We start from the raw sequence: 27,741 nt of genomic DNA, 5'->3' as shown, positions 1-27,741 counted from the left end.
AAGCACTATGTGCTTGAAATTCTGTTTTCCGTAGATAATAGATGCAGTAGACTATTGACCTCACAAGCCAGATGAAAACCATCAGATAACCACAGTTTCCCCGTCGAACCCATCTAAATCAATACCTCCTACTGACCCAATCTTCATCCAGAAACATCCATTCGGAACCGCGCAATCACTCCCGTTTCTCGTCCTCCGGAAGCGTTCTAGAAAACCGAAAAATATATATTTGTATCAAAACTAGACTTCCATGGCGTAGGTTTTTTTTTGTTGTAACAAAAATGTTGCTTCATATCAATACATCTGTGTACGTTCGTTCGGCAAAAGCAACCTGACACCGGGTTGGTTACTAGACTGACCCAGATTTTTGTTTTTTTGCTAGTACAATATGGAACTCAATGTTTCTGCAGCGTCCGTTTTCAATACTTTACACAAGGACTGTAAACTGTTTTCGGCGTAAGCTAGTTTATTTACGATACTTAAAGTGTTCCTTTGGTTTGAATGAACTATTCAGATAATGTAAAATTTAGTGTTGACGTGAACTTTATTTTGATCAATCATTCTGAAGGATAAACAAATTAGGAAACGCTTTGCAGAAAACATCAAGCCTCTAATTTTTGGGGTCAGTCTAGTAGTGGTCTCCCGGCAGCGACGGCAGCAGCAGCGGTACGGTCAAATTTTCATCCCACCGCAATGACCCCGTTGACTATAACTTCCCCGGCGGCGCTACAGGGCCAGCGTGGTCACTGGTTTTGCTTTTTCTACCGGTTTTACTGATGGCTGCATTGCTGCCGGCGGAACCATCGACCGCGGATTTATTCAGATTCGGTTGCTTTTGCTTCTTTTGTTGTTGCTGTTTCTGCTCCAGCGTGCCGGAAATGGTAACAATCGTAACTAAGTCCTTGTTTGCGACGTTTTCGACGTCGGCTCTATTACTATCGTTTTCAATTATTTCGTTTGTAATTGAATTTCGTTGTCTATGTGGTGGCGCTGGGTCGGACGTTGGTCCAACGGTGGTGTCAGCTGTTGATTTACCGTTGTCTATTTTAATAATCGAAGGCGCACTTCCGGCACCTGTTCCGGTCCTCGCCGGCCCAGTGCTATCGTCGTTTATGAGACTGACACCGCCCTCAACGATGGCGCCGGTGCTGTCATCAGTTGGTGTCGTCGTCGCCGTCGTTGATGACGTTGCCCTCTGAACCTGCACCTGATGGTCACCCGTGGGGGCGGCTGTAGTTATCCCGGCCGCCAACGACGACGGTATCGACGTTGATGAATTTCTGCGGTCAATGGTGCGATAAGTTGGCGGCGGTGCACCAGCTGGGTCCGACAGCAGCGACGTAGTCGGCGTCGACCGATCCGCAGCAGTGGCGGAGGCAGTCGGCTGCGGCTGGGTGGTTATTCCGTTGATGCTGGTGGTGCTGCTGCCCATGGCTCCGCTGATTATGCCACTGATGCCACCGAATATGCTGGTGCTGCTGCCACCGCTTGTGGCACCGTTGGCATGGCTGGAGTTGTACCGCGAGGTGAGTGGGATTCTGGAATGGCGGTGGAGAATAAATGTCAATTTTTCATTCATGTGGCATTCGACAATCGTGCGAGTAATTGTCATAAGCGATGTTTAACTATTTTCTATAATTTATAATATTTGTAGTGATAAATAGCGCATCTAAAGATATTGCCAAGTGATTGCAATTTTTGTCGATTGCCCAAATTTTCTCCCTAGAAAAACGTATTCAAAGAGTGAATATGTTCTTTTCTCCTAGTGTTGCTGGAACTAGCTTCCATCGGTTTTGTTATAGCACATTACTACAGAGAGTAGAACATTAATGTGTAAAGAGATTTTGATACCTAATCCACAAAAAATAGAAACATGAATAAAGTCTCGATAATAAAGACAAAAAAAAAGAAACATGAATGTCGGTGGATATATAAAAGGCTTGTGCTTCTACTTCTAATGTTTGAATCCGAAGTGTGACCACCTTTGTGTTTTGCGTTTTGCAAAAAATTTCTTTCGAAATAACTTTAACGCCAGATTGTAACATAACATGCGATACGACTTGAGTTCCAAAATACGTTTAAGTTTACTCAACAATAATCTCCCGAATGGAATGAAATAAGATTCACTTTACAATAAACAAACGAATAATTCACTCTGTGGACTTAATTCTATGTTACGTTGACTTCTTATGGGATAATCAATCATCCTGCAGCATCATCAATCTTTTCACTCAATTCAATATCCATCCCACAACCGATCCATAAAAACCAATATGTCTGAATATACTAACCTCAATAGACTCCCGACGTTGGAACGATAGGTTGGTGGAGGCGACGCCGTGCTACGTATTCTCCCAGATTGACGATCTCTATCCAGTAGAAGAAGCCTGGAAGCGAAAAAAAAAGTAAAATAGAATAACATGAAAATGTAGGATTATTATCGTCTCGTTCTGGTAAGTACATAAGGAACAAACGCGGTAAAACGGTGCTGATTCGAAATGTACATAACTCGCAAGTTTATTTCAATGTATTCATTTATGCATATCCCAGGATCAACACTCCACACTTGACTACGACGGCGGCGGCGGTGGTGTGACGCGAAGTGCGTTAAAAGGCAATTCCGGGAGCTTGTTCAAATCTCTTATCTAATGCCTTGTTGGATGCATGTTTTGTGAAGTACCCACCCGGGGGCCACTACCCGGGGTTGTTGCAATGCGCCAGGATCAAATGGAACGGGTCGGAAGGCAGGTGTGGAAATGTTCCCATGGAACCTAAGCGCTATAATTGAGATAAATGTGCAAATGTTAATCTGAATAATTACCATAGAGTACGAGGCGAATCGCACAGCCATCCACAATCAGCGCGCCATCCCGAACGGGATTGTTATTGGCGGTGTACAGTGGGACGCATTCTTAAAAGTGTTTCAATAAATGTACAAGTCTGGAGTGTGTAGAATTGTAACGTGTGTCAGAATATTCAAAATATCAAAAAAAAACTTGTGTTTTTCGCAGAACATAAGGCAACATGACGCTGCTGCTTTATAATGATTTTTTGCGCAAGTATCTACTAATCTCCCTGCAAGAGCAAAGCATTATCATATTAAAACTATTGCAGTTGACTGTGCTCTCTAATTTTATATATTTTTGGATTTTTTTAGCTTGTTCCACTGTGCGATTCTGTTTTATGTTTCTGTAGGGTACATGATACTAGTCAAATCTATTCTGTACCACTTGTTTGCTTTATATTTGTATTAAAATTTCTATTTTCCCTTGGTCACTCAATTTTCACAAAAACGTTCCTGACGGTGATTTTGAAGTTAATACAGATAGAGGTTAGCCAGCCTAGGGCTGAAAGCCTCTCAAATAAAGACAAAAAAATAGTTAGTAAGTTCTTACTCTGCTATGCATCTACAAAATGTAGAAATTAAAGTTAAAAAGAGATGATGAAAAAAACATTTTTAACCTTCCGGGACTCGCTTAGTCCTGAATCACTCATGCAGTCTCGCTTCCGTTGTGTACGACAAGCGGGCTTTTATCACTAGCGTTGTAATTTTTACAACGGTGCGAGTCCTCGAGGGTTGAGGAGTCTACATAAAACGTAAAAAATCTCCAAAAGTAACGTAATTACGAACTTGGTGTCTTCGACAAAGTTTCTCAGGAGAACCTTTGCTACAACCTTTATGAAGAATCAAACTGTATATGTTGTGAAGTGGAAAAATTAAATTTTTCATCTCACTTTTAGGGGGATTGATCAGTAGGCTGAATACAAAATGGTGGGTTGTGTGGGCTGAATGTAAAATGGTGGGTGACATCAAGGAAGGAGCGCCCAACAGAGCTCTGGTCCCCACAAGTCCCTATATCACGCGTCCACGGGTCGTCCGATGACAAAAGACCGCCAGCTAAGGGTTGTGTACTTAGCTGGTAGTGTAGCCTGGGCACTGTTGTCCTTCTGACATCAGCTAGAGTGAGAAGGTACGCCTCGAGCGTCTGTTCACCAGAAGGTGCGGCTCAAACGGCGTCTGCCTGGTACCCAGCGGCTGGTCAACGAAATGATGTATCGCGTCAGCTACACCTAAGGTGCCCCATAAGCGCGATGTAGGCAACCCAACCCCGGTGAAGTGAAGGCTTCAGTAAGCAGCCTCTCCACGAAACTGGAGATAGAAGAAAAAGAGAACGTTATTTTTGGCAACCAACCCGGCAACGAAATAAGGACTGTGATTGGAAACTCGGTACCTGGAAAGTCAGGACCCTAAATGAACCTGGACGAGTGAGCATTCTGGCTCGTGAGCTACAGAAGGTTGGAGTGAACTATTCAAGAAGTCCGATGGCCTAGATCCGGAGAACGTGAATTCCGAGCTGTGGACCCCACGACCAACACTGCATTCAAGTATAACATCTATCAGAGCGGCGGCAGAAAAGCAGAGTATGGAGTTGATTTCGTAGTGATGGGCAAGCAGATGAAGCGAGTGACGCGGTGGAAACCCATTAGCGAACGAATCTGTGTGTTGAGGATACGGGGCAAATTCTTCAATTACAGCCTAAGCAACCTTTACGATCCGACAAACGATAAATCCGACGACGTGAAGGACACGTTTTATGAATGTCTTGATAAAGCCTATAGAGAGTGCCCAAAGCATGACGTGAAAATTATTATCGGAGACGCTAACGCTCAGGTCGGTAGAGAGGACTTTTTCCGTCACATAATTGGTAGGGAGAGCCTTCACTCCGCAACCAATAACAACGGCCTACGGCTAGTAAATTCTGCTGCTGCCAGAGCCATGGCCATCAGTAACACCTACTTTGCACGAAAGAACATCCGGAAGCACACCTGGATACACCCAAATGGTGGAACTTGCAACCAGATAGACCATGTTCTGGTGGATGGGCGCCTTTTCACGGATGTTATTGATGTGCGTACATTCAGAGGTCCGAACATTGACTCGGATCACTACATCGTTGTCAGTAAAATTCGATCACGGTTGTCAACTGTATCGAACGAAAGATCACAGCGAACGATGCGTTACAATAACCAGCGATTATCGGCGGAAGGAGTATCGGCTGAGTACTGCTAGAAGCTTGACGAACGGATAAGTGCAATCAACGTTAGCGACAACATCAACGATCTATGGGTGTCGATCCATGGAGCGGTGAGCACAACAGCACGAGAAGTGGTAGGCACTGCACAGAGGCGACCCAGGACGGGTTGGTTTGATGTGGGGTGTCAGATAGTGACAGGCGAGAAGAACACTGCCAGAAGCCGGATGTTGGTGTCGGGTACCCGATCGAATAGAGATCGGTACAAGGAAGCAAGAGCAGCCGAAAAACGAACCCACCGCAGGGAGAAGAAAGAATATTAAGAAAAAGTGATTAGCGAGGCGCAGGAAAGAATGGAGCAGAACGATATGCGGAGGTTTTATGAGACTGTCAATGGCATGCGGAGAAAGACAGCGCCATCTCCCGTCATGTGCAACGACCAAGAAGGGAATTTGCTGACAGATAAAACCGAAGTGGCTGCCAGGTGGATGCAACACTTCGAGACTTTGTTGAATAGTGGAAGTGACAGTGCATCGGTGAACAGAATAAATATTAGCGACGATGGACAAGCTGTGCATTCGCCTACTCTAGATGAGGTTAGAAAGGCTATTAAAGAGCTGAAAAACAATAAGGGTGCGGGGAAGGACCAGCTCCCGGCTGAACTTCTCAAACATGGCAATGAGCAGTGAAGTTCTGCACCATATTATGTCGAAAATATGAGTAGACGATGAATTGCCTGCTAGCTAGTTGGATGGCCTCATTTTCCCTCTCTTTAAGAAAGGGCACAGACTGGAGTGTGCCAATTACCGAGGAATAACCCTCTTTAATTCGGCGTACAAAATTATGTTCCGTATTCTGTTCAACAGATTGAGACCGCTTGAAGAGTCCTTCGTCGGCGAATACCAAGCAGGTTTTCGTGAGGGATGATCCACGACGGATTGAATCTTTACCCTGAGACAAATCCTTGATAAATTCCGGGAATACAACTTGCAGACACATCATCTGTTTTTTTGTTATTGATTTCAAGGTGGCGTACGATTTAGTGAAACGGAATGAATTATGGCAAATTATGCTTGAACATGATTTTCCGGCGAAACTGATACGGCTGATTCGTAAAACGTTGGACGGATCGAAATCAAGTGTAAGGGTTGCGGATGAAATATCGACGTCATTTGTTATCTTAGATGGATCAAAGCAGGGTGATGCACTCTCAAATCTACTGTTCAATATAGCGCTCGAGGGAGCGATTAGGAGAGCTGGTGTGAAAAGAAGCGGTACCATTATCACAAAATCGCATATGCTCCTGGGATTTGCGGACGATATCGGTATTATCGGAATTGATCGCCGTGCCGTGGAAGAGACTTTTGTGCCTTTTAAGAGGGAGACAGCGAGGATTGGACTCACGATCAATACCAGCAAAACGAAGTACATGGTCGCTGGTTATCAACGTGGGTTTATTGGTGGTGGTGGTGGCGAAATGGTGCTGGATGGGAAGAAATTTGAAATGGTGGAAGAATTTGTGTATCTTGGAACATTAGTGACGTGCGATAATGATGTAACTCGCGAGGTGAAAAGGCGAACTGAAGCTGCAAATAGGGCTTATTACGAATTTCGTAACCAGCTTAAGTCTCGCAGTCTCCAAACGAAGACAAAATTCGCGCTGTATACTACTCTGATTCTTCCGGTGGCTTTATACGGCCATGAAACATGGACGTTAAAGGAGGCTGATCGGAGAGCTTTCGGAGTGTGGTAAACAAGAGAACGGTATCTGGCGGCGTCGCATGAATCACGAATTGTGCCAGGTATATAAAGGACTGGATATTATTAAGCTTATACAACACGGCAGACTACGGTGGGCTGGTCAAGTTGTTCGTATGCCGGAAGAACGTCAAGCGAAGATAATATTTAGTAGAGAACCCGAAAGAGGCCACAGGCTTCGTGGAAGGCCGCGTACACGATGGCTTTTTGCAGTTGAAGAGGACTTGAGGGCGCTCAATATTCAGAGCGACTGGAAGCGAATGGCCCAGGATCGAGTCCAGTGGAGAAGGATACTCCATTCGGCGTAGGTTCATCGAAGAGCTGTAGCCCATCAAGTATCAAGTAAGCAATGGCAACTTACACCAAAAATAGATCTTTTCTTGTAGATAATTTCTACTGAAGACGTCAAAACTCTTTTGTCAGCCGAACATTTGCAAAAGTGACAGAACTGTATACTAGGGTGGCTTAAATTAGTATGGGAAAAACTTTGTTAAATTTTTCTGATGGGCCGCCCTCTTATTCGTTTCTATTTGATGCCCTGATGCTCTGGACAAAATTTCAGCCAAATCGGTCAACGTTTGGGCAGTGCTAAACTCGTTGGAAGCTTATATGGAAAAATGTATGCAGAAACATCCAAAAACAGTAAATTGCTGCTAAACTACACAACTTACGATGAAGAGCTATGATACTCATTCAGATCTTGGAGAATTTTATACAGAATGTTATGCAGAAAACCGCGAGAAGATTCGAGTTTGCCCTGCTAAGTTATTAGCATTTCTCTGCAGTGGGGTTGGAGCAAATTTCGTTTCTTTTACCTTTGAAAAGAAATAAATTCACCCCTACAACACTCCAGTAAAATGCTAATATCTTTGCGTAATAAACTCTAATCTTCTCGCGGTTTTCAGCATAACATTCTGTATTTTATTTAACAAGAGCTGAATGAGTATCACGGCTCTTGATCGTAAATTGTGCCTTCCAACTGCAAATCACTGTTTTTGGATGTTTCTGCATACATTTTTCCATATAAGCTTCCAACGAGTTTAGCACTGCCCAAACGTTGACCGATTTGGCTGAAATTTTGTCCAGAGCATCAGGGCATCAAATAGAAACGAATAAGAGGGCGGCCCATCAAAAAATTTGAAAAAGTGTTTTTTGAGCCACCCTACTGTATACCCACCTGAAACATGTAGCAACAAAAGTTGGACTGGTGGAGAATACATCGAAGACAAAGTACTAGTGAGACTAGACAAATCCTAGTGGGTGGAACCGAGCGCGCCAGGGCCCGCCTGGGAAGCAGTGTTACGATAGACGGTGATACTTTCGAGGTACAATGTACAAAACGCTTATAAGACTGGTGCTCCTTTACGGACATGAGACTTGGGTCATTCTTGAGAAGGACTGGCAAGCACTTAACGGTATTTTAAGTATTTGAGAGACGCCTCCTTTGGACCATCTATGTGTCCTAGATAATGGTGTGTCGTGGTGAAGGATGAACCACGAGGTTGCCCACGAGGTTGTACGGCCAATCAAGTATCCAGAAGGAAGTAAAAGCTGGAAGGATACGATGGGCATGGCATGTTACAAGGAATGCCCGACATACACCCTGCAAAGATGGTGTTGGCTGGTATAATAGGGCGTGAAACGCAGTGAGCAAGGTGGACTGACCAGATACAGAACGACATGGCGAACATGGAGCTCAATCGAGGATAAAGAGATGTGGCCTCGAATCGTGTATTGTGGCGTCAAATGAACTTATGGGGATCGGTATGATAAAGAGGATAGAGATCCAGCAATACCGCCAGAAATATGCTTAGGAAAGCTTTGGACAATCATCGAAGAACTGGTTCCACACAACGAACCAATAATGGTCTGGCTGCCCACACCATATGGCAAGGTTAACACAAGTAGGTAAAAAACCCATCTTACGGGTCTGGGTTATTTGGGATAAAGTCATAAGGTCATTTGGCATAAAGGCCATTTGGCATAATTTGGAACTTTGAAGTAAAAAAGGGTTATTCGATGTATTTTTTCACATAGATGAAGTAGAACGAGGACATGTTCTGATAAATTCAGAAAAACGTCCAGACAAACGGCTACTTACTAAAAAGAAATCTCTTTTCCCATTGATTGATGCTGGTCAAACACCTACTTTTGAAGAAGGTATCAAAACCAATATTGCCTTATTCCTGGCCAACGCCTATTTTGAAAGAATGGATTAAATTCACCAGTGCCTCATTCCAGGAAAACGTCCACATTAAAAAGAAGAATCACATCTACCATTGCCTTATTTTGACCAAACTCCTATTTTTAAAAGAAGAGATCACATCCACCATAGCCTTACACCGAGAAAGCGCCCACGTTTTGAGAAGGAATTACATCCACTATTGCCATAATGTGACCAAAGGCTTATACTTTAAGAAGGGATCGCATCCGCATTTGTTATATTCCGGTCAAACGCGTTATCTTAAGGAAGAGATCATATCCACAATTTCCTTAATCCGGGCAAGCGCATACTTTTAAAGAAGGGATGACATCCAAATTTGCCTTAACCCGGGCAAGCACCTACTTTTAAAGAAGGGATCACATTCACCATTGCCATATTCCAAACAAAACCCTACCTCTAACGAAAAAATGATATCCACCATTGCCTTAATCCAAATAGATGCGTTATTTTTTGAGACGAAAACATAATAATTCTTGCCTTTTACTTTCACTTTCACAAACCATCCAATTGAGGAATAACAATTATCATTGATTTATACTCGACAAATTGATGCTTCTTTTTCTTATTTAATGGCTCTACATTCCAACTGGAACTGCTGCTTTTCAGCTTAGTATTCTTGTAGCATTTTCTCAGATATAAATTGAAAGCTTTTCTAGGCCCGCCATTGCATGAGTATGTATCTGGTGTGGCAAGTACAAGGGAGTTGAGAATGTTTCCCACCCGAAAACATCCTAGACTGGACCGATTGGCAATCCTACGCCTTTGCTCTCAAGGCTACTGGAAACCCCATCAATGCTTTCTACGAACTGATTATGTCTTTTCATAATTATCATCAACCAGTGTTATATTTACCATTCCGGTTTTTCCACACAACTTAGTCAAGCAACTAATTTAGGGAAAACAACTAAAAATTATGCTATATGTCCGTTAAGCCAAATGGCCCTCACTTTTGACGCTGTTCACAATGATATCAAATGGCGTTATGTCAAATGACCCGCTCCCCTTTTTTACGAACCAGTGACTAGACAGTATTCCAATCTGGTCTAGAAAGCAGCAATCCAGCCGAACCTGGATAAGTTTGACGTTGCTGAAGTGTATTGACGAAGGAAACTTTCCCGATTATTGGAAGCTTGAAAAAGTAGTACTGCTGGCGAAGTCAAGTAAGCCACCCGGGTACCCATCGACCTACAGAACAATTTGTCTACCAAACATGGTAGGAAAAATTCTGGAGAAGGTCATCCCCAACAGCGAGGTGGACCACTCTTATATGGAAAAAATAAAAAAAAAATTCAAGACATTTTGATTTCATTTTTTGATAAAATCACTCTCGGTTTTCGGGAGTCTCTTCGCAATAATGTAAAGCTTGTAAACGTCACTAATAAGCGGGATCGAATGACTACAGCGCCACATGGAGCAAAACAAAAAGTGGAAAGTATGCATTTTCCCATATATTTAGTCTATTTTTCCATGTAAACTTCACGCTCGTTGAGGATCTACTTAGACTTGACAGATCTGGCTGAAATTTTTACAGTAGCTTCTGGGAGCAAAAAACTTTATTTTCAGTGGGTAAACGTCCCGAAAAAATGATTTTGAACTATTTTCATATAAGTGTGGTCCACCCCCATCAGGCTAGCTATAGACACAGAAGACGAAAACGGAATATCGGAGCAAGCAGTTTGGGTTCCGGTAGAGCAGGTTCACAGTTGACGTTATCCGGATAGTCATTGAAGCAGCCGAAACAGCCAAAACGCAAAAAAAAAATGAAATAAAATTGCTTCTGTGCGTAATTACCTCAGACGTGAAAAATGCATTCGACAGTGCTAGTTGGGAAGCAGTCGGAGGAGAAGGAAAGAATTGTTTCAACACACGTCGACTGGAAGATGCTACGGTGAAAAAGTCCTTCATTGAAAAACCGGAGACTCGTGCTGCAGATATTTCGGAAGGTGGCATCTGCAGGAATAATCTGGGCGAACTACACTACCAAAGAAAACAAACAATGCATTGCAATAGATCACCGAAGAGGAGGAAGATAGAGGAGTGAAAAGAAACCAAAACCACAATAGAGCGAACAAAAACCAGAGGAGCCAGAATGCCCGTCAACGATACTCGGCTCTGGCTGGAGAAGGAAGATAAACGCTGATGTCGACGGGACAAGCGAGCGTTGGTGGACTTCTCGCCGATGAAGCTTACGGTTCAAATTTGCGTCATCCAGTCATTGACAAGAAAGACAGCCACGTGCTCGTACCACCCCACAGTAATAAACCACCCAGGAGAAAAAGCAGTCTCCAGCTGGATGTTGGAAGTATTTTTGTTTCAAAACTACATCATCCAATAGCGAAGACATAAATATATCCGGTGGATAAGCATCCATTTGGATGTATTTCGCTTTAGTTTTCAAAAAAAAAACTGGCTTTTGCAGCAATTTTTCCCAAGAGGCGACAATTTACTCTCACGCTCTCTTATATATAGGAGAACATGATATAACACTTGGTATAACACGCATCAATGCCGAAGCTCCAACACTGCTAGAGATTAAACCAGCCATCCAAAGTATGAATTCGAAGGGAGTCCCAGGGGTCGATCGCATATCATCCGAGATTAATGTGACCAGACTACCAGACGCTACATTTTTCAACTTCGTATTACAAATTTATTACAATTCATACAGCCTTACAAATATTTTTGAAATTTTTTATGGGCCAAAAGCTATGCGAAATGCACTTTTGAAGGATTCATTTTCAAGCCAGTAACGCAATCCAGATAGGCGTCCCGCGTTTCGCAAGACGCTTGCTGGTCACATTATCCGAGATGCTCAATGCTGACCCCATGACATCCGCTGAACTATTGCATCGTTTAGGCCAGCAGTTCTCAACCTGGGGTACATGTACCCCTGGGGGTACCTTCGCTGGTCCTAGGGGGTACGTCGGACAAAAATGCGTAGTGGCGGACGTATTACAATTACAATCGAAACTCATTAATAAAGTTTTGACAATTGTGTATTTTTCAATTCAAAACTTTGTCTTGTACATAATATGCATTATTTATTTTTATTTTTTCAGTGGTCTGTGTAGTGCATAAAAGTGTTCTCCATTCAGTTCAGTCCATGGCTGTATGTCACCAACCACGAAGTCTGCGGAGGTTCCTTAAATCGTTGGCTTCTTGTTCCCGTAGAATCGTCGTCAAGAACCATTTTCACCAGACTACTACCCGTCATTCTGGTTATGTGCTCAGTCTACCGCAGTCTTTGGATATTCGCGGGGTGAACGATGGATGGTTCAACCAACAGCTGATGCAACTCGTGGTTCATTCGCTTTCTCCACCATCTGCACCCCAGCTAATGAGCGTTTTGTAGATAGTCAGTTTGGTAGGGCGGTGAAGTCTATTCGATCGGAGCGCTTTGCTTCTCGGAAGGATTCACCCAGACAGCTTGAAGGCCTCCTTTCAAGATGTTCAGAAGCCTTCTTTCGAGAGGCTTGGAAGCATCCTTTCAAGATGCTTGAAAATCTCCTTTCAAGAGGCCTGCAAGCCATCTTTCAAGAGGCTCGGAAGCTCGTTTTCAGATACCCGAAATCCTCTTTTCAATAGGCTCGGAAGGCTGTTAAGAAGGTCGGAAGCCTTCTTTCAAACAGCTCGGAAGACTCCTTTCAAGAGGCTCAAAAGGTTCTTTTCGAAAGGCTTGGATAACAACCTTCAAGATGCCGGAAGCCTTGTTTTAAGATGCCCGGAAGTTTACTTTCAAAAGGCTCGGAAGTCGCCTTTTAAAAGAGTTGGAAGACTTCTTTCCAAAAGCTGGGATGGCTTCTTTCAAGCGGCTCGTGTAGCTACTTTCAAATGGCTCGGAAGCCTCCTTTCGAGAGACCTGGAAGCCTCGCTTTGAGAGATCCGGAATCCTCAAGAGGCTCAAAAGCCTCCTCTCAAGAATGTCGGAAGCCTTCTTTCAAAAAGCTCAGAAGACTCCTTTCAAGAAACTCGGAAAGTTCTTTTCAAAAGCCTTCGAAAACTCCTTATAAGAAGCTCGGAAGCCTCTTTACAATAGGCCTAAAAGGCGTCTTCCAAGAAGCTCAGAAGCCTGCTTTCAAGAGGCTGAGAAGCTTCTTTTCAACAGGCAGGGAAGCCTCTTTTCAAGAGGCCGGAAGCCTTGTTTTAAGACGCTCGGAAGTCTACTTTCAAGAGGCTCCGCCGTGATGAACTTATAAAATTTATAAAAAATCACGTTAATTAAGCAATAAAAACAATTCAAGAGGCTCGGAAGCCACCTTTTAAAAGAGTCGGATGCCTTCTTTCAAAAAGTTCAGATGGCTCCTTTCAAGAGGCTCATGAAGCTCCTTTAAAAAGGCTTGTAAGCCTCCTTTTAACAAGCTCGGAAGCCTCCTTTTAACAGGCTCGGAAGACTATTTTCAAGAGGCTCGTCTTCCAAGAAGCCCGGAAGTCTGCTTTCAAGAGGCTGGGAAGCTTCTTCTCAACAGGCAGGGAAGCCTCTTATCAAGAGGCCGGAAGCCTTGTTTTAAGGTACCCGGAAGTCTACTTTCAAGAGGCTAGAAAGGTAGAAAGCCTTCTTTCAAAAAGCTCGGAAGCCTCCTTTCAAGAGGCTTGTAAGCCTCCTTTTAACAGGCTCGGAAGCCTGTTTTCAAGAGGCTCGCAAGCCTATTTCAAAGAGGCTCGGAAGCTTATTTTCAAGATGCTCGAAAGCCTAATTTCAAGTGGCTCGGAAGCCTATTTTCAAGAGGCTCGGAAGCCTCCTTTCAAGAGGTTCAGAAGCCTTTCTCCAATAGGCATGAAAACATACTTTCAAAAGGCTCAGAAGCGTCCTGAGTTGTTGAGCGTCCGGAGTTGAGGTAATTTTTTTTTCGTTTCAGTCGACAAATCTCTCTAATTTGACCGCATTGAACTCAGCGACCTCCCAGGACAACTCCGGCCACAGGGAGATTTCCGATTCTTACCTGGACAATGCAATGCTGGGAAAATGAAGCAAATCCGTCTAACACTCGATCAGCAGTCGCATTTTTAATTTGAGGGCTAATATGCGTAAACGAAGCGCTGGACCAGAAGAATTTTGCAGAACCTTCAGATTTCTGACGGTGGGGTATCCAATCATGATTTGTACTAGCAATCGTTTTGGTAGAACGTGAAATACAGAAAGAACTAAGATAGAAACACAAAGTAGCAAAGGGGCGACCCTGGAATTGAACCCACGACCTCCTGCTTATAAGGCAGAAGCGGTAGTCACTAGACCACCGAGCTCGTCCGGGTATCCAATCATGGTTTGAACTAGTGCAAAAATATATCATGATTTTTACCATGTTTTAACAATACAAGGAAACTCTTTCATTTGGAATTCTAAAACAGCATGAATAGTATAATTAGGTATATTGCTAGTGGCGAAGATCAATTTAACATTTAATAAAGCTGTTTAAGTATCAAAATTACCGATTTTTCAAGTCTTAATTTCTACCAAATGTTTGTTTGATCAAAAACTTTGCGACTTAAATGCCACAACACATCTATCGGCAACTTTTTGAAGATGAATATTAGGAAAGCTTTAGATCTAACTATAATGTTCATACCAATTGATTCAACTCAAAGATAAATGTCGAGCATAGACGTTTTCATTGATCCACATCTTACAGAACGCGCAGTTGAATCCTTCTTACAAATATGGTAAAAAAAACGGTAATTTGTCAAAATACAAACCCAGAAATGTATCCAATGAAAAAACGAACCCATCTTCAAGATTTGTTGCAACCTTGTTTCTCGATAGCTCATGAAACTATGAACCTAAACTATGTTGCCCCAAGTTGGAATGCTAGAATGCTCTGCATTTCGAAAAGCACTCCAACAGGTCCAACCGAGATCCCAGGACCCTACTACCGTACTTTGTGGTCGGGAATGGCACGCCAATAGTGACAACGAACTGATTCTGCCGGCAGCAAGCCGACTGAATATATCACACTCGACACGCTCGCCCGGTGGCTGATGGAAGCGGGCTGGGCTGGCTGTTCTCTAGCCAAGGCACAAAACTTCATCATATCGCTTTTGCGGTCGGCGTCAGGCGCGCGGGGGAAGAAGTTTAGCAGCAGGATGATTCCCCCGACTAGGATAGTAAATAATGACCCGGCTGCATGGCTCTGCTGGGGAGTGTGTGTACACATTGCAAACACGATACACCACTCTTGGAACTACAATTTGTCTAAATCTCGTTTGGGAAAATTGTTTTAATTAGTAATTGAATAATTCAGGGCTGTCGTGTGATTATGTGCATAATTAATTTTGAGTTATGGTACTCTGGAAACTGGAGAGCTGTCGTTTCACGGTGAAGTGCATGTTGCAGTCGGTCACTGCAATATGCATCGAGATTGAAATGATGTTCGTTGGTTTTGGTTTTACATTTGATAGTTTGGCCATATTTACGTCCCAAGACACAAATATTTATCCACATATCTATCGGAGTATTGATGTAATAATATATTTTACATCATAGCTGCAACACTATTCAGAAAAATATATTAAGCTCTTTTAGTGGAATGTATTAAACCGTCTAAGACGAATTAATGGACAGTACTTAATTCGTCTTAGACGGTTTGCAACACTATTGTCTATTTGAAGAATCTTGTTGTATTTGAAACGATTCTAACAAGTTTGTACATGCCAAGATTTTACATTAGCTCCAACATTTGTCAATTATTTCGACCATTTCATAACCAGCATTTGCAAAGAGGATAACAGCTAAAATTTATTCTTTATATAGCTATAAACATAAACGAAAAACTGGAAAGAAATAATTTTTGCTGTTACACCCTTTTCAAATGTTGGTCTAGATTAGTTCTCCAGTATGCTGCATTTTCTGTATTATGGCGAACATACGAATCACTCACCTTAATCTGTACTCCTGCATGCTGGCCTGGTAGGAAGGTGGTGGTGGCCGATGCTGGAATTCCGGATACAGCAACCCGTGCGGTGTGCTACCGCTCCGTCCGCAAGGCCTCCGCGAGCACCGTCCCAGATCCACGGTGGAACCAAGCCCCAGGCAGGGTGGCGCTCCGGGAGCCGTCATCCGCCAGGCAGCACCGCTCACGGTCACAAGAATTACTCCAACACCTGGTGCGGGAAGAGAGCCAGAAAGCAAAGAGGAAATTAAATTAAATATAAGAAAAATTCGAGCTCAGAACGTCCCCAGACGCTGGCGATGCAATCGACCGGTGCGGGTGTTCGATTTAATCTGATTTAATGAATGACGAATGAAATTAAATAATGAGCATAATTGAACAAGCGAGAAAATTTAAATGAATTATGAGATAAAACAAACGGAAACTTATGGAAACTTTTCCCTGCGTTGGAAGGATGGGAGTTTGAGCTGCTCGAAGCAAAAGATGAAGCACTTTTTAAGTGATCTGTTCTGAGGTGTGTCCCAAGAGCCCCAATTGAAAGTTGCTGCTGCTGCCGTCGAAGCGGCAGCTACTGTTCGCAGGAAACGTTATCGCTCTCGTTGTCCTCAGAATCGTCGTTGTTTTAGTCGTTAAGGGAAAAGTTTTTTAATTAAGATGTTAATTTACGTTTTCTTCCTGGTGCAATTTCTTATGCTCGACGCGTGAACGATAATGTCATCAAACGACTGAACGAGAAGCTACCGGCATGGAAGAGTTCTGTTGCATCTTTCAAGGAACGAATGGTAAAAAAAACTCCCGTTCGATCCACCTAGTTGTTAAAATGACTTTTTCCCCAGAACGCTGGTCTAACGTGAACATATATGGAAGTAATCGAACTAAATCTAAATTCATTAAACATTGAAACAAGCTTTCAATATCGTTATAAATTTTCGAAGTAAAAATGTGAAGTAAAACTCCTCATCAAAAATTAGAGATCAAATCTTACGACTTAAAAAAATTCCAGTGGTTTGTTGTTGTTTTGGAATAACTTAAACGCCAAAAGCAATGTAAAAAGTTATAATCCAATCTCAATAAATCACCTGGATCTGAAATGATAATTCTACCTCGGCAAAGGTAACTCGCATTTTATATCACTTTACTGCGCTAGACGATGCAGATCGTTCCGAGGACGACTTTTATGGGCAATCAAGAGAGTGAATTGCCCGCCATCTCGGCCTACACAAACATTGTCCAGTCGATCACCCGTGCGACGAGGTTCACAGGCAAGCGTTAATAATAATTGACTTCACACTGACACCGCCGTTCGATCACCCGCACTGTGACGGGTGACACATGTAGGTGCCACAACGAGTATGTAATAAATATTGGGATAAATATAAACGACTCTAAATAATTTGAAAATATTCTTTTGAGTATCCACAATGGATAATTAGGGAGAAGCAGTAATCAAAACAATTCGTTAAAAATATTTGGAAAATTTTTGTAGTCAAATATACACAACGTAATTCTTATATTGATATTTATTTATACATCCAAAAAACAACTCTTACAATTATTGTGTGGAATCTTGGCATATACAATCCTGCAAGGTTTCAATACACGAAATGTAAGCTTTATATACAGATACTGTATTAAAATACTACAGAATTGTGAGATTTCAATACAAGGGTTGTACTAAAATCTTCCGAAATTGTATATACCAAAGGTTCTTATGCAGAACTGTATTAAAATCTGCCATCCGCGCGCTGGTTGGGTGCAGAAAACTTCAACATATCTGTGAGCAGAATCTGCAAATCAGAAGTATGAATGCATTCATTCAAAAATCAGAATAATTTTTTAAACATCTTTTGAGCTTATTTGTTTCGGATATTTTAAACATTTTTTTTTGATTTTTTGTTATACCGAAATTTTCTCATATTATAAAAACTGCCTTTCCTTGTTATTTTGAAAGAAGGGACTGTTTTATGTTAATGATTATCAGGTTTATGTCTTGTGGAGGTGATTTATGAATAGAAAATTATTTAGAGCTCTTCAGTGAATGTCTCCATTTATCACTAGACGAGTTATTACTATCCCATAACCAACTAACACGTCAAACGACAGGTAAGTGATTTATTATTTATTTAAAGATTTACATTTTTTCCGCGACATTGTTTTCTGCTACCCAGTAATAAATTAATCAGTTTGTCGTTGGATAAGGGTGCGCGAGTTTCCCACGGATTATATCGGGTTTGATAGTCAAGATCGCATCGTGAATCAAGCTCGGGCTTTCAAAGATGGTGATCGATCGGATTCGACTGATAATTAAAACGGTTTATGAAGATCGATGTTCGCTTATTTATATAATGGACTCACATTCCATTTTGATTGGCATTTTGATAAATATGCGGCCACACTTCGTGCGCATTAAAGTTTGCTCAGTAACAAATTGGAAACGTCAAGGAAAATGGGTTTTATGCCGAAAAAAACCATCACATTTTAATTTTTAAAATAAGTAAAGACTCTGTAATGACTGCCGAAACATTAAAAAAATACTTCACGGTGTTTCTGAAACCGGAACTCGGTACTTGAAAACTATAATATCCAAGCACCTTCTCTGCGATTTTGAAAATATTTCATCGAGGGATTCATAAGTTACAGCATTTGTATATTCCACTTATTTTTGCAATATAAGCCCACAGTATCTCCTTCACTATGTCCATTACGAATCCTGTTCATGTCTTTGAATGCACTGATTAGGAAAATGACGAAAAATACAACAGACGTGAAAAGTTGCTTCAGGTACGATTTGGAGGTCTTAAGTTCTTTGTATCTCTCCCATGTTTCAGCAAAATCAATATATACACATCCCGAAGCTTTTTCTCCGGAAACACGAAGCTGTTTTTACGTATATTCACAGAATTGTTCCACATGGAAATGAAGAATGTGAAACATTGACGAATTCGGCAACTTCAACTTTCCCCATACGGCTGCAAACTGTTTAAATAGTGCGGAATACTGTGGCAGTAGTTCTTCCGTTATGGATATCACGATAAAGTCTACATGCCTGAAATATCAATATCTTCGCTTTCATTACTGTTTTGTCCATATGTTAAAAAATATTCAAATTACTTGTAAATGATCAACTAGCTCCTCACAGTCTTCAAGGGCAACCGAATAATCCACCAAACTGCGGAAAGCTCTCCCGGTAGTTGCACTGCTGATGTCTTACGCTCGCTTTCGTGATCCACTCCATCGCCAATTCATGATTTGCATTGTCCACGGCTTTTTACAAACTGTTCACAATACCTAATGTAATGTGCGGTGCGGGAGGACGACTGGCAGTAAAAATCAACTGTTGCGTCGCGTTCGCGGCAAATTTCTAAACCATTTCTCTTCATTGCCGCACATTTTCTTGAACACGGCCCACGGTTCTTAGATTTCCTCAGCACGCCATCAAAACCTGTTTGGCTACGTCACAATAAAGTCGTAGATGTGCTGATGAATGAGGCATGATTTCCGTGAGGATGTTTATAATGTTAAAGTCACCCACAATACTTCTCCGATAAGTTAGGAGCGAGCGCAAGAATAAGGAAACCAGAAACCACCTCCTCCATCAACTCCAAGTTTAATCATTGGGTCCTCACCATTAATTTGTCGGGCTTTTCGAATTTGTCGGATGAGTCCTTTTACGTTGACGTAATATACGACAGGGATATCCTCCATGGTTTCGCTTGCAGATATGTCCCAGAGACTTTTGATTTCGAAGATTTTTTGTTGTACGAGCTTATTTTTCTTTCAAATGAGCCTCAAACTTGACACCACCAGATTGCTGAAAGTTTTTTGCAACACTCAAAGCTTTTCTGAGGCTTAAATTATTATCAGCCTTCATCTGGAGTACGTTCTGCGCAGATACAGAAACGGTTGTTGCCTCGGGCTTTGAACAGCTGAGAAAATGAAAATTTGTATAAACTAGTATAAAGAGCATACCTACACCACATTATACCTTTTTTTCTGAAAAACCGAAAGCTTTCCTCGCCTATTCCGCAATTCTACGGTTGATTTTCCCGTCTCGGCAATTAATTTTCGCGTGTGGAAAGGTCGATAGTGCAGTGTCAGATTCGCGATCAGAAACTGTACAGGAATGTTTCTTTCCTGACCCAATTTTAGAGAAGCACAGAGAGCACATTCGTTTGACTTCCTTAATCCGGCCTACATTTAATCTGCAGCAACCTGAATTTGGCTAACCGAATAAACCAATATCGATCGAAGTTCGAGCGGATTTGCAGATTTCACAGGAACACATCTTCAACACATTTATGGACAGCTTGAAATTTACTGCAGCATACTGACCACGAACAAGTTTACACGTTCCGCATATGACTGCCAGATAATTGCCTTCACGATGCTTAAAATCACTGAAGAAGTAGGCACTGATTCTGGTTTTTCGACTCTCCGAAATGAGATTTAGCTTTCAAACCAGTCAAAAACATTATCATACTATCTGATAGTTCGATTGACATCTGCTATCCTTGGCCAAACAGAAATGGCCAGCCTACTGATTGCAACAAATCAACAAAATGTACAGTGGAGCATAAAAAAACGAATACATTGAAAACATAATTGCTTCGATCAATTCTTGTCATTAATAAATTTTAATAAATACAATTATATTCATTGTTTTTTAAAATTTTTGTCAATATTTATATAATAATTGAAAAATGTCTGCATAAACACAGATTGAGCACTATGCATCTGATTTTCAACGAACGAAAAGTACATTTGCTATGGACTACACTGTTGGCGAGTGGGAACATGTTTTGGGGCGACAAATCTGTAGGTTTATATGGCAGAAACAAGTGAAATTCCTTATACAGAGGTGCTTGGATATTGTAGTTTTCGAGTGCTGAGTGCCGATTTAATAAACAATTTTCTTTTGTTAATTTGAGGATATAAAAAAAAACAAAAAAATTTCGTAGATCAGTTTTTCGCTTTGTTAGTTGACAGTCGGAATGCAATCGAACTTCTGTGTAAAGAAAAATGAAGTTTTCATGGATATTCAACTTAACCTGACAGTGGAGCGCCTTAGCCCCAACCAGAACCTTTAGGCTACCTCGGAATCCGGGGAAAGTCACGGAGAAATAGAACAATGCAGTGCGGTGGGTCGCCAGGGCACTGGAACTCAAGAACATACCAGAACAACCAGGCCGACCCCAGCGCCTAGTGAACGAAAACTTGCCAAGCAAGAAGAGCCTGTACGGACGAATTTCCTACACCGGAATTGGGAAATAATACTCCCCCCCGTGTTATCAAATACGTGAAAGAGGGATGCACTATTTCTCTACTGTCAATGATTGCATAGTTGACGTAGGGAGTGAGTGCTAGTAGTGGACCCCGTGCGTATAATGGACCCCTTGAACAAAATCTCAAATTAAACGCTGGAATCGACAATTTTCTGCAAGCTTCCGTCGGGTGAAGTTGCTTCTTGTAACAGGACAGCAGTTCCATACATTTGATATGGACAGGAAAACAGAAATTCAGTTATATTAACTAATTTGCTAACGTAAATATGCTAAAGGGTCCATTACTAGCACACAAGGGGGGGGGGGTCCATTATAGGCAAAAGGAACATGTGGGAATGGAACATGTAAATCAAATGGGGGGACCATAATACGTATATAAACAAACTCGACGTTGCGTATTATGGACCCGGGGGGGCCATAATAGGCATGCTAGCTACAAAATTTTAAAATCCCTTTTTTATTGGTAAAAATGAGTGTTTTGGCTAGTTTTATGTACGAAACACGATGCTGGTACCTGGTGCTTGTCATATGGTGCAACAGAACTACAGTTTGTCAAGAGGATCGCTCTAGCGAAGCGACTGAAGCAAATTTTAGTCGTTAAGGGGTCCATTACTAGCACTCACTCCCTAACAAACATTTAGAATTTTTTTTTATTTGTAACGCTAACCTTTTTTAAGAGGGAGTGAGTGCTAGTAATGGACCCCTTAACGACTAAAATTTACTTCAGTCGCTTCGCTAGAGCGATCCTCTTGACAAACTGTAGTTCTGTTGCACCATATGACAAGCACCAGGTACCAGCATCGTGTTTCGTACATAAAACTAGCCAAAACACTAATTTTTACCAATAAAAAAGGGATTTAAAATTTTTGTTGCTAGTATGCCTATTATGGCCACCCCCGGGTCCATAATACGCAACGTCGAGTTTGTTTATATACGTTTTATGGTCCCCCCATTTGATTTACATGTTCCATTCCCACATGCTCCTTTTGCCTATAATGGACCCCCCCCCCCCTTGTGTGCTAGTAATGGACCCTTTAACATATTTACGTTAACAAATTAGTTAATATAACTGAATTTCTGTTTTCCTGTCCATATCAAATGTATGGAGCTGCTGTCCTGTTACAAGAAGCAACTTCACCCGACGGAAGCTTGCAGAAAATGGTCGATTCCAGCGTTTAATTTGAGATTTTGTTCAAGGGGTCCATTATACGCACGGGGTCCACTACTAGCACTCACTCCCGAGTTTGTCTTACATTATCCCAAATATACGCAAAAGTGCAATGGTTGTTACGTCAACTACGAAATCATGGACAGTCTACTAGACCCCAGTCGAACGCAAAGTACAAAGTCGCTGTATCTTCAGAATAGGCAAGCGTTTTTTGTTTGACGATATTGGGACGCTTTGTTCGGGATGGACAACGTGGGATGCAGTTGATGCAAAAGTATAAGATTGCTAATGTCGTTCCGGTTCGCGTAACTAACATCTGGTTTTCTTTGATCTGGCAGTCAAAGTACTGGTACTACAGGTGTCCAACTGATATTGGTGATGATACAAAACATGCACTACAATATGATGCATAACAAATGGCCAAGTCAAGCTTGTTGAAACATATTTTGAAAAAAAAAAAAAAAAACTATTTTTAAATGCCTACACTGCCACTAGCGTGCTTGGTTCTACTGTGGATGCAAATTATAACAGCACCCTAGCAGCACACATGTTCAACAAAGGTTACTGCAACTCTTATGTGACCAGATTCAGTCACAATGAAGTCGCTGCAACCATTTTTGTCTGACCTGTGTTGCTCGGGCAGCAACCAGACAAAAAGAATAAATTTGCATAAAGCAACTGCCAGAAAAACGGACGCTGTGGGCACATGCAGGGATTAAACCAACAATCAATATGAAACTGGCGAATATTTTATGGTTCCAGTTTTGCAAGATATGGGCAATCCTCGGTACCCAGAAATGTCATTACGAATCAGTACGTAAGTTATTGACGACCCCATATTAGAACAAAGTTTAGCACTGCCGTCATGGCAACATTGTCGAATATTATTTTTCACCAAACAATAATAAGCTGGAAGCGGATATGCGCCTCCGTGGAATTTTGGAAAAAAGATTTATTCGTCTAATTCTATACATTTCTTTCTCATTGACCATTTATTTATTTTTTTAGATATATAATGCGAAGAAGCAATAATAAGCTTTAATTGGATATGGAGCACGAGTACTCTGCGCACATTTTGCTTCCCAAAATGACTCTGTTGATGTGAAAATGTTGATTTATTAGGTCCCAAAAAGGCCTAAGCATCTAAAGCTTAGAGCGTCTTTTTTCTGGCAGTACGCAAATTTAATTCCATTGGAGCACGTTGGACTGTTCACGGAGTGCCGGCGGTTTCTGAGTCCCTTGGATAAGTCCCTCAGTAGCTGCTCCAGTAGCTCCTTACAGATATCAATGACCGGTAATTTATACATTTAAGCTATTACAAGGAATTTTCAAAACCATAAAAGGATATATTCCAAACTCCGAAATTTACTTAAATTCACAGATGAATAGTGATTTTAATTTTATTCACTTTCAATGATTGTTTAAAAGGCTACCAAGATCTAAAGCAATTTATTATTATACAAATATGGAATTTATAATAATGAGACCAGGTTTCATTGATCTATTTTATAATGATATATAAGTTGATCTGAAAAATGTGTTCTTAGTTCGTTCGTTCAGGACTTCTTTTAATGCATTATCAAGTTTTCATACTATCCTTCCCTTCGGATATGTTACCTTGCCGCGGTAGGTCGGCTTACGCCATTAGCACTGAGATAGCAACCAAAGACATATCCTGTCATGGTGGTATCACATGTTGGCTATTTATATTTGGTGCCGCGTTACATATCTAGCATTAACGCACTAATTTGCATGTGATCCAACGGACATCGTGTCTTGGAGCCTTGAATGGTAGTGCAGTCTGGCAGAGGCCTTTTCATCAGTGATAATGATGTGAGTTCTCTTCTTTTCGGCAATACTTTTCTGATGCGTTCCCTGTGACGCTGAGTCGTAACCACGCTTACATTTAGCTAGCTAGGCATCTATTGAAAAACAAAGTATTCAAGACATTTGTAGGGAATCGACTGCTGGAGTACAAGTACTGTGTACAAGTTTTTTTCAAAACTAGGAACGTGGTGCCAGTTTTATTTTGTTATGCCTCACTTTGAAGAGCAATAATAAAAAAAATACCTCACATTATAATGATGGTATATGAACAATCTTATAACAGCTTCATTTTCGATAATTTTTACAAATAGATAGGCAATAGGCGTGATGAAGCTTTAGTTTGCCACCGAAAAGTGAATCCTATAGCTGACCTTGATTAGAACTTAATAGATAATCACCGTAATTAATCAACGATAAAGCTACTTGTTAGAACAGTTTAAAGCTATAGTCAACCTTGACAAATATAATGGAACAAACTATAAGTTCTTTAGCAGTTTCCACTTTTACATGACATTACAACTTAAATTGAGTTTGTAGTGTCGACACAGCTTGAAAATATTGACGAAACAATGACTTAGGTAAACAAAGTGATTTGACGAACGCATAACCTACACTCAGAGCAAACAAAGTCAATTAATTTTCATTCTGCATAAATAAAAGTTATAAAATAGAAAACTAATACGCAATATTTTTTTAACATCTTCAATGTGGTCACTAAAAGCTAACACATTAAATAACTTATAATTGCACTATATGACTAAGTGGCCTTTCAAACCACATCAGCTGCTTCCAAGTCAAAAAGAAGACATTGCTTTTAATAACTAGAAAAATGTTGAACTAGAAATCTTGACATTATCATTTTAGCCTTTGATCATTGACTAGTTTGCATTCAATTACATTTTGCATTAGTGTCGAGTCGATTCCAAATCCGAACCTCACTTCACCCCATCCTTATCCTATCCCATGGCGTTCAAGTGGTCTGCAAGGACTCTTCTGCCATTACCCTCTCTATTATCGGCTTTGGATTGACTTGCGCTCTCATTGCCCCACCAAACGCTGCAAAATGAAAATGAAAATGAAAATTATCAAGTTTTCATACTATGGGTCTATCATTAAAAGAATTTAGATTTTGAATCTTTAATTTTTCAAAAGCTCTTCTGTAAATGTTATAAGTTTTCATAGATCTACAAACCACAGACAATCTGAGAAATACCCATTGAATGATTATATTTTTTTTTTAATTCTGTGTCATTTTTTTATGAATTCTTAGGGTGTAGGGCCAAAATCTGTCAAAGAAAATTATCTGTTTAAGGTCAGGTAATATTTATAGAAGATGACTGAAGTAACTTAGCGAACATTATTCTTTTGTTTAGGTCCGCTAAATTATAATACTTTTTTTTTGTCTTTATTTAAGAGACTTGCAGCCCGAGGCTGGCTCAATTATAATACTAGAATGTAACTAATAATGAATTATAAATAATATATTAAGGGTGATTTAATAAAACCAAAATATTACAGCAATGAAGCTGCACAACAGAAATGCTGCTATCAATAGGTGATCGCTCGGGCATAGGTGGCACTCCCAAGCAAGCTCTCAGCACCTATCGTTCGGTATTCTGTATAAAAAAAAGAGTGTTTTTAAGTTATGCAAATAATTATTTATTAATAGTATCTAAAGATGGCCAGAATAAGGTTCCATATATGTATTCCGTGAATTTAGTCAATGTGCACTTTTCAGTTGCTTGCAAATCCTTTACTGTGATATTCTGATAAATATGAAAGTCATTCCGCCAACCTGGTTCGAATAGGAAGATTGCTGCATGTAAAAAAACCTTAGGTTTTTTACACGAGTTTGATAATGGATTTTAATCTTGATTTTTCCAGGAATTCTGCAAAAGTATTTTCATGATTTATTTTGAAGGCATTTTCTTATCATCAATGAACATTATTTGATTCTATTCTAATTTTCAGAATTTATTCGAATGGATATTGCTAACCATCTGATGGAATCTCAAGTTATATCGGCAGGACCTGAATAATTGTTGTTGTTTCACTTCGAAGGTAATATATTCTTGTATGGCTTCTGTAAAGCATCCCAGGAAAATTAAAAATATAGTCTCAAACGCAATTCAATGAACGGTGACGGAAACGGAAAATTTAACAGAAAATGTATGGGCTAACTGTCAATTTCAAAATTAAATAAGTTTCAAAGTAGGAAAGGAACCAAAACATGAAGTATTGAAAGCAGCAGAAATTTAAATCTGGAAGATGATGCGGGCAACTTTTTAAATGAAATGACTATCATGTAAAAAAACAAATATCCGCCAATAAACTAGCAAAGTTTATTTGAGAAGACAAGCTGTCTGTACAAGTCACGCTTGTGCTGAACCAAACTGAAATTTTGTGCCTATACGCCGCACTGAAACTTGCTTCAACGGCCCGCGTGGGTGTACTTGACCTGAAGTATCCTTTCATCCAACTCCCTCTTAAATATATTCCTCGAATTCGGGATGTTGTACGGGAAAGGTCGTTTCAATTATTCAAACTGTACACGCAATACGTCCACTATCTCAACCACTTTTCTCTCCCGGATTGCAACCGGTCAGCTATATCGTAATTGACTACATCTGACCAATTTCCGTCGAAGTAAGACGGTTTTACGAAAACAAAATACGGGTCTAGGGACGATCGGTGATGTTCATTGGGAGTTCGTGTACGACTTGTCTATACAGACATGCATAGCTTGCATCCGCAGATACTCCGATAATGGACGGAATCTTGTCGGAGCAGAAAGTCTTTTCATGATAAATCGACCTAAAAGTATAAAGGGTATTTAATAAATTTAGAAACAAATAATATAATACGATATCTTCATTGTATTCCCAAATTCATCACCGACATCGACAGGAAAACGATAAACAAACAAATGCAATCATACCCATGACAACGGTAGAAAATTAGAACAAATTCAAATTCAAATCGAACGATTGCTTAGTTTTACTGGGTACCGCTGGGTACTGACGAGCTTAGTACATTGGAACCATAAAATAAGTACTAATTTGCACTGACCCCAACATCTTGATAATTATATCTATGATTAAACCATCCATTTCCCTTCAGACCACTTTCCGGGCACTCCGGGAACACCAACCCGGAGTTGGTGTCCAACACGTTGTGCGGAGCCCTAAAGCGTCCAGTGCACCTCATGCAATCAACGGACCTTCTAGCAAAACTGCTTAAGGCTCATACCCTACGATTCAGCTTCACTCGCCAACACTCTTTCAGGCCAGGGGTCGGTTGTCATTCAGAGCTAGCTCAAAAAAAAAAGTTCCTGCTAGCAGCAAGTCCATGGAGACCTTCGGGCATTTAGTCTCGGCTCTCAACATGGGATCTTCTCGCCTCATACCGCGCCAATCTAGCTGATACGTCAACTGAATCGCCACTATAATAGTCGATGACTAGAAAGGGCTAAGGCACTTCTGCAGCCATCTTCCCGATGGCTACATTTCACCTGGAGGTAAAATTTTGCTTTTGATGGAATATCAATGGTTATTGGAATAACCTT

General features: G+C 41.0%; 1 protein-coding gene across 1 annotated transcript in view; it reads right to left on the bottom strand.

Moving 5' to 3' along the window:
• Positions 1-312: 312 nt before the first annotated feature.
• The window catches only part of LOC134210843 (uncharacterized), a 441,718-nt gene continuing 414,289 nt past the window's right edge, over positions 313-27,741 (bottom strand). Inside the window, exons 4-6 of the mRNA XM_062687193.1 lie at positions 15,888-16,110; positions 2,292-2,387; positions 313-1,538 (exon numbers count right to left, since the gene is read on the bottom strand). Coding sequence (XP_062543177.1) covers positions 707-1,538; positions 2,292-2,387; positions 15,888-16,110 — 1,151 coding nt within the window. The 3' untranslated portion in view covers positions 313-706. The remainder of the gene's footprint in view (positions 1,539-2,291; positions 2,388-15,887; positions 16,111-27,741) is intronic.

Source organism: Armigeres subalbatus, chromosome 2 (assembly GCF_024139115.2).
Source record: "Armigeres subalbatus isolate Guangzhou_Male chromosome 2, GZ_Asu_2, whole genome shotgun sequence".
Lineage (NCBI taxonomy): Eukaryota > Metazoa > Arthropoda > Insecta > Diptera > Culicidae > Armigeres > Armigeres subalbatus.
The sequence above is the reverse complement of the archived record's forward strand: the minus strand, read 5'-3'. Positions and strand labels throughout refer to the sequence as shown.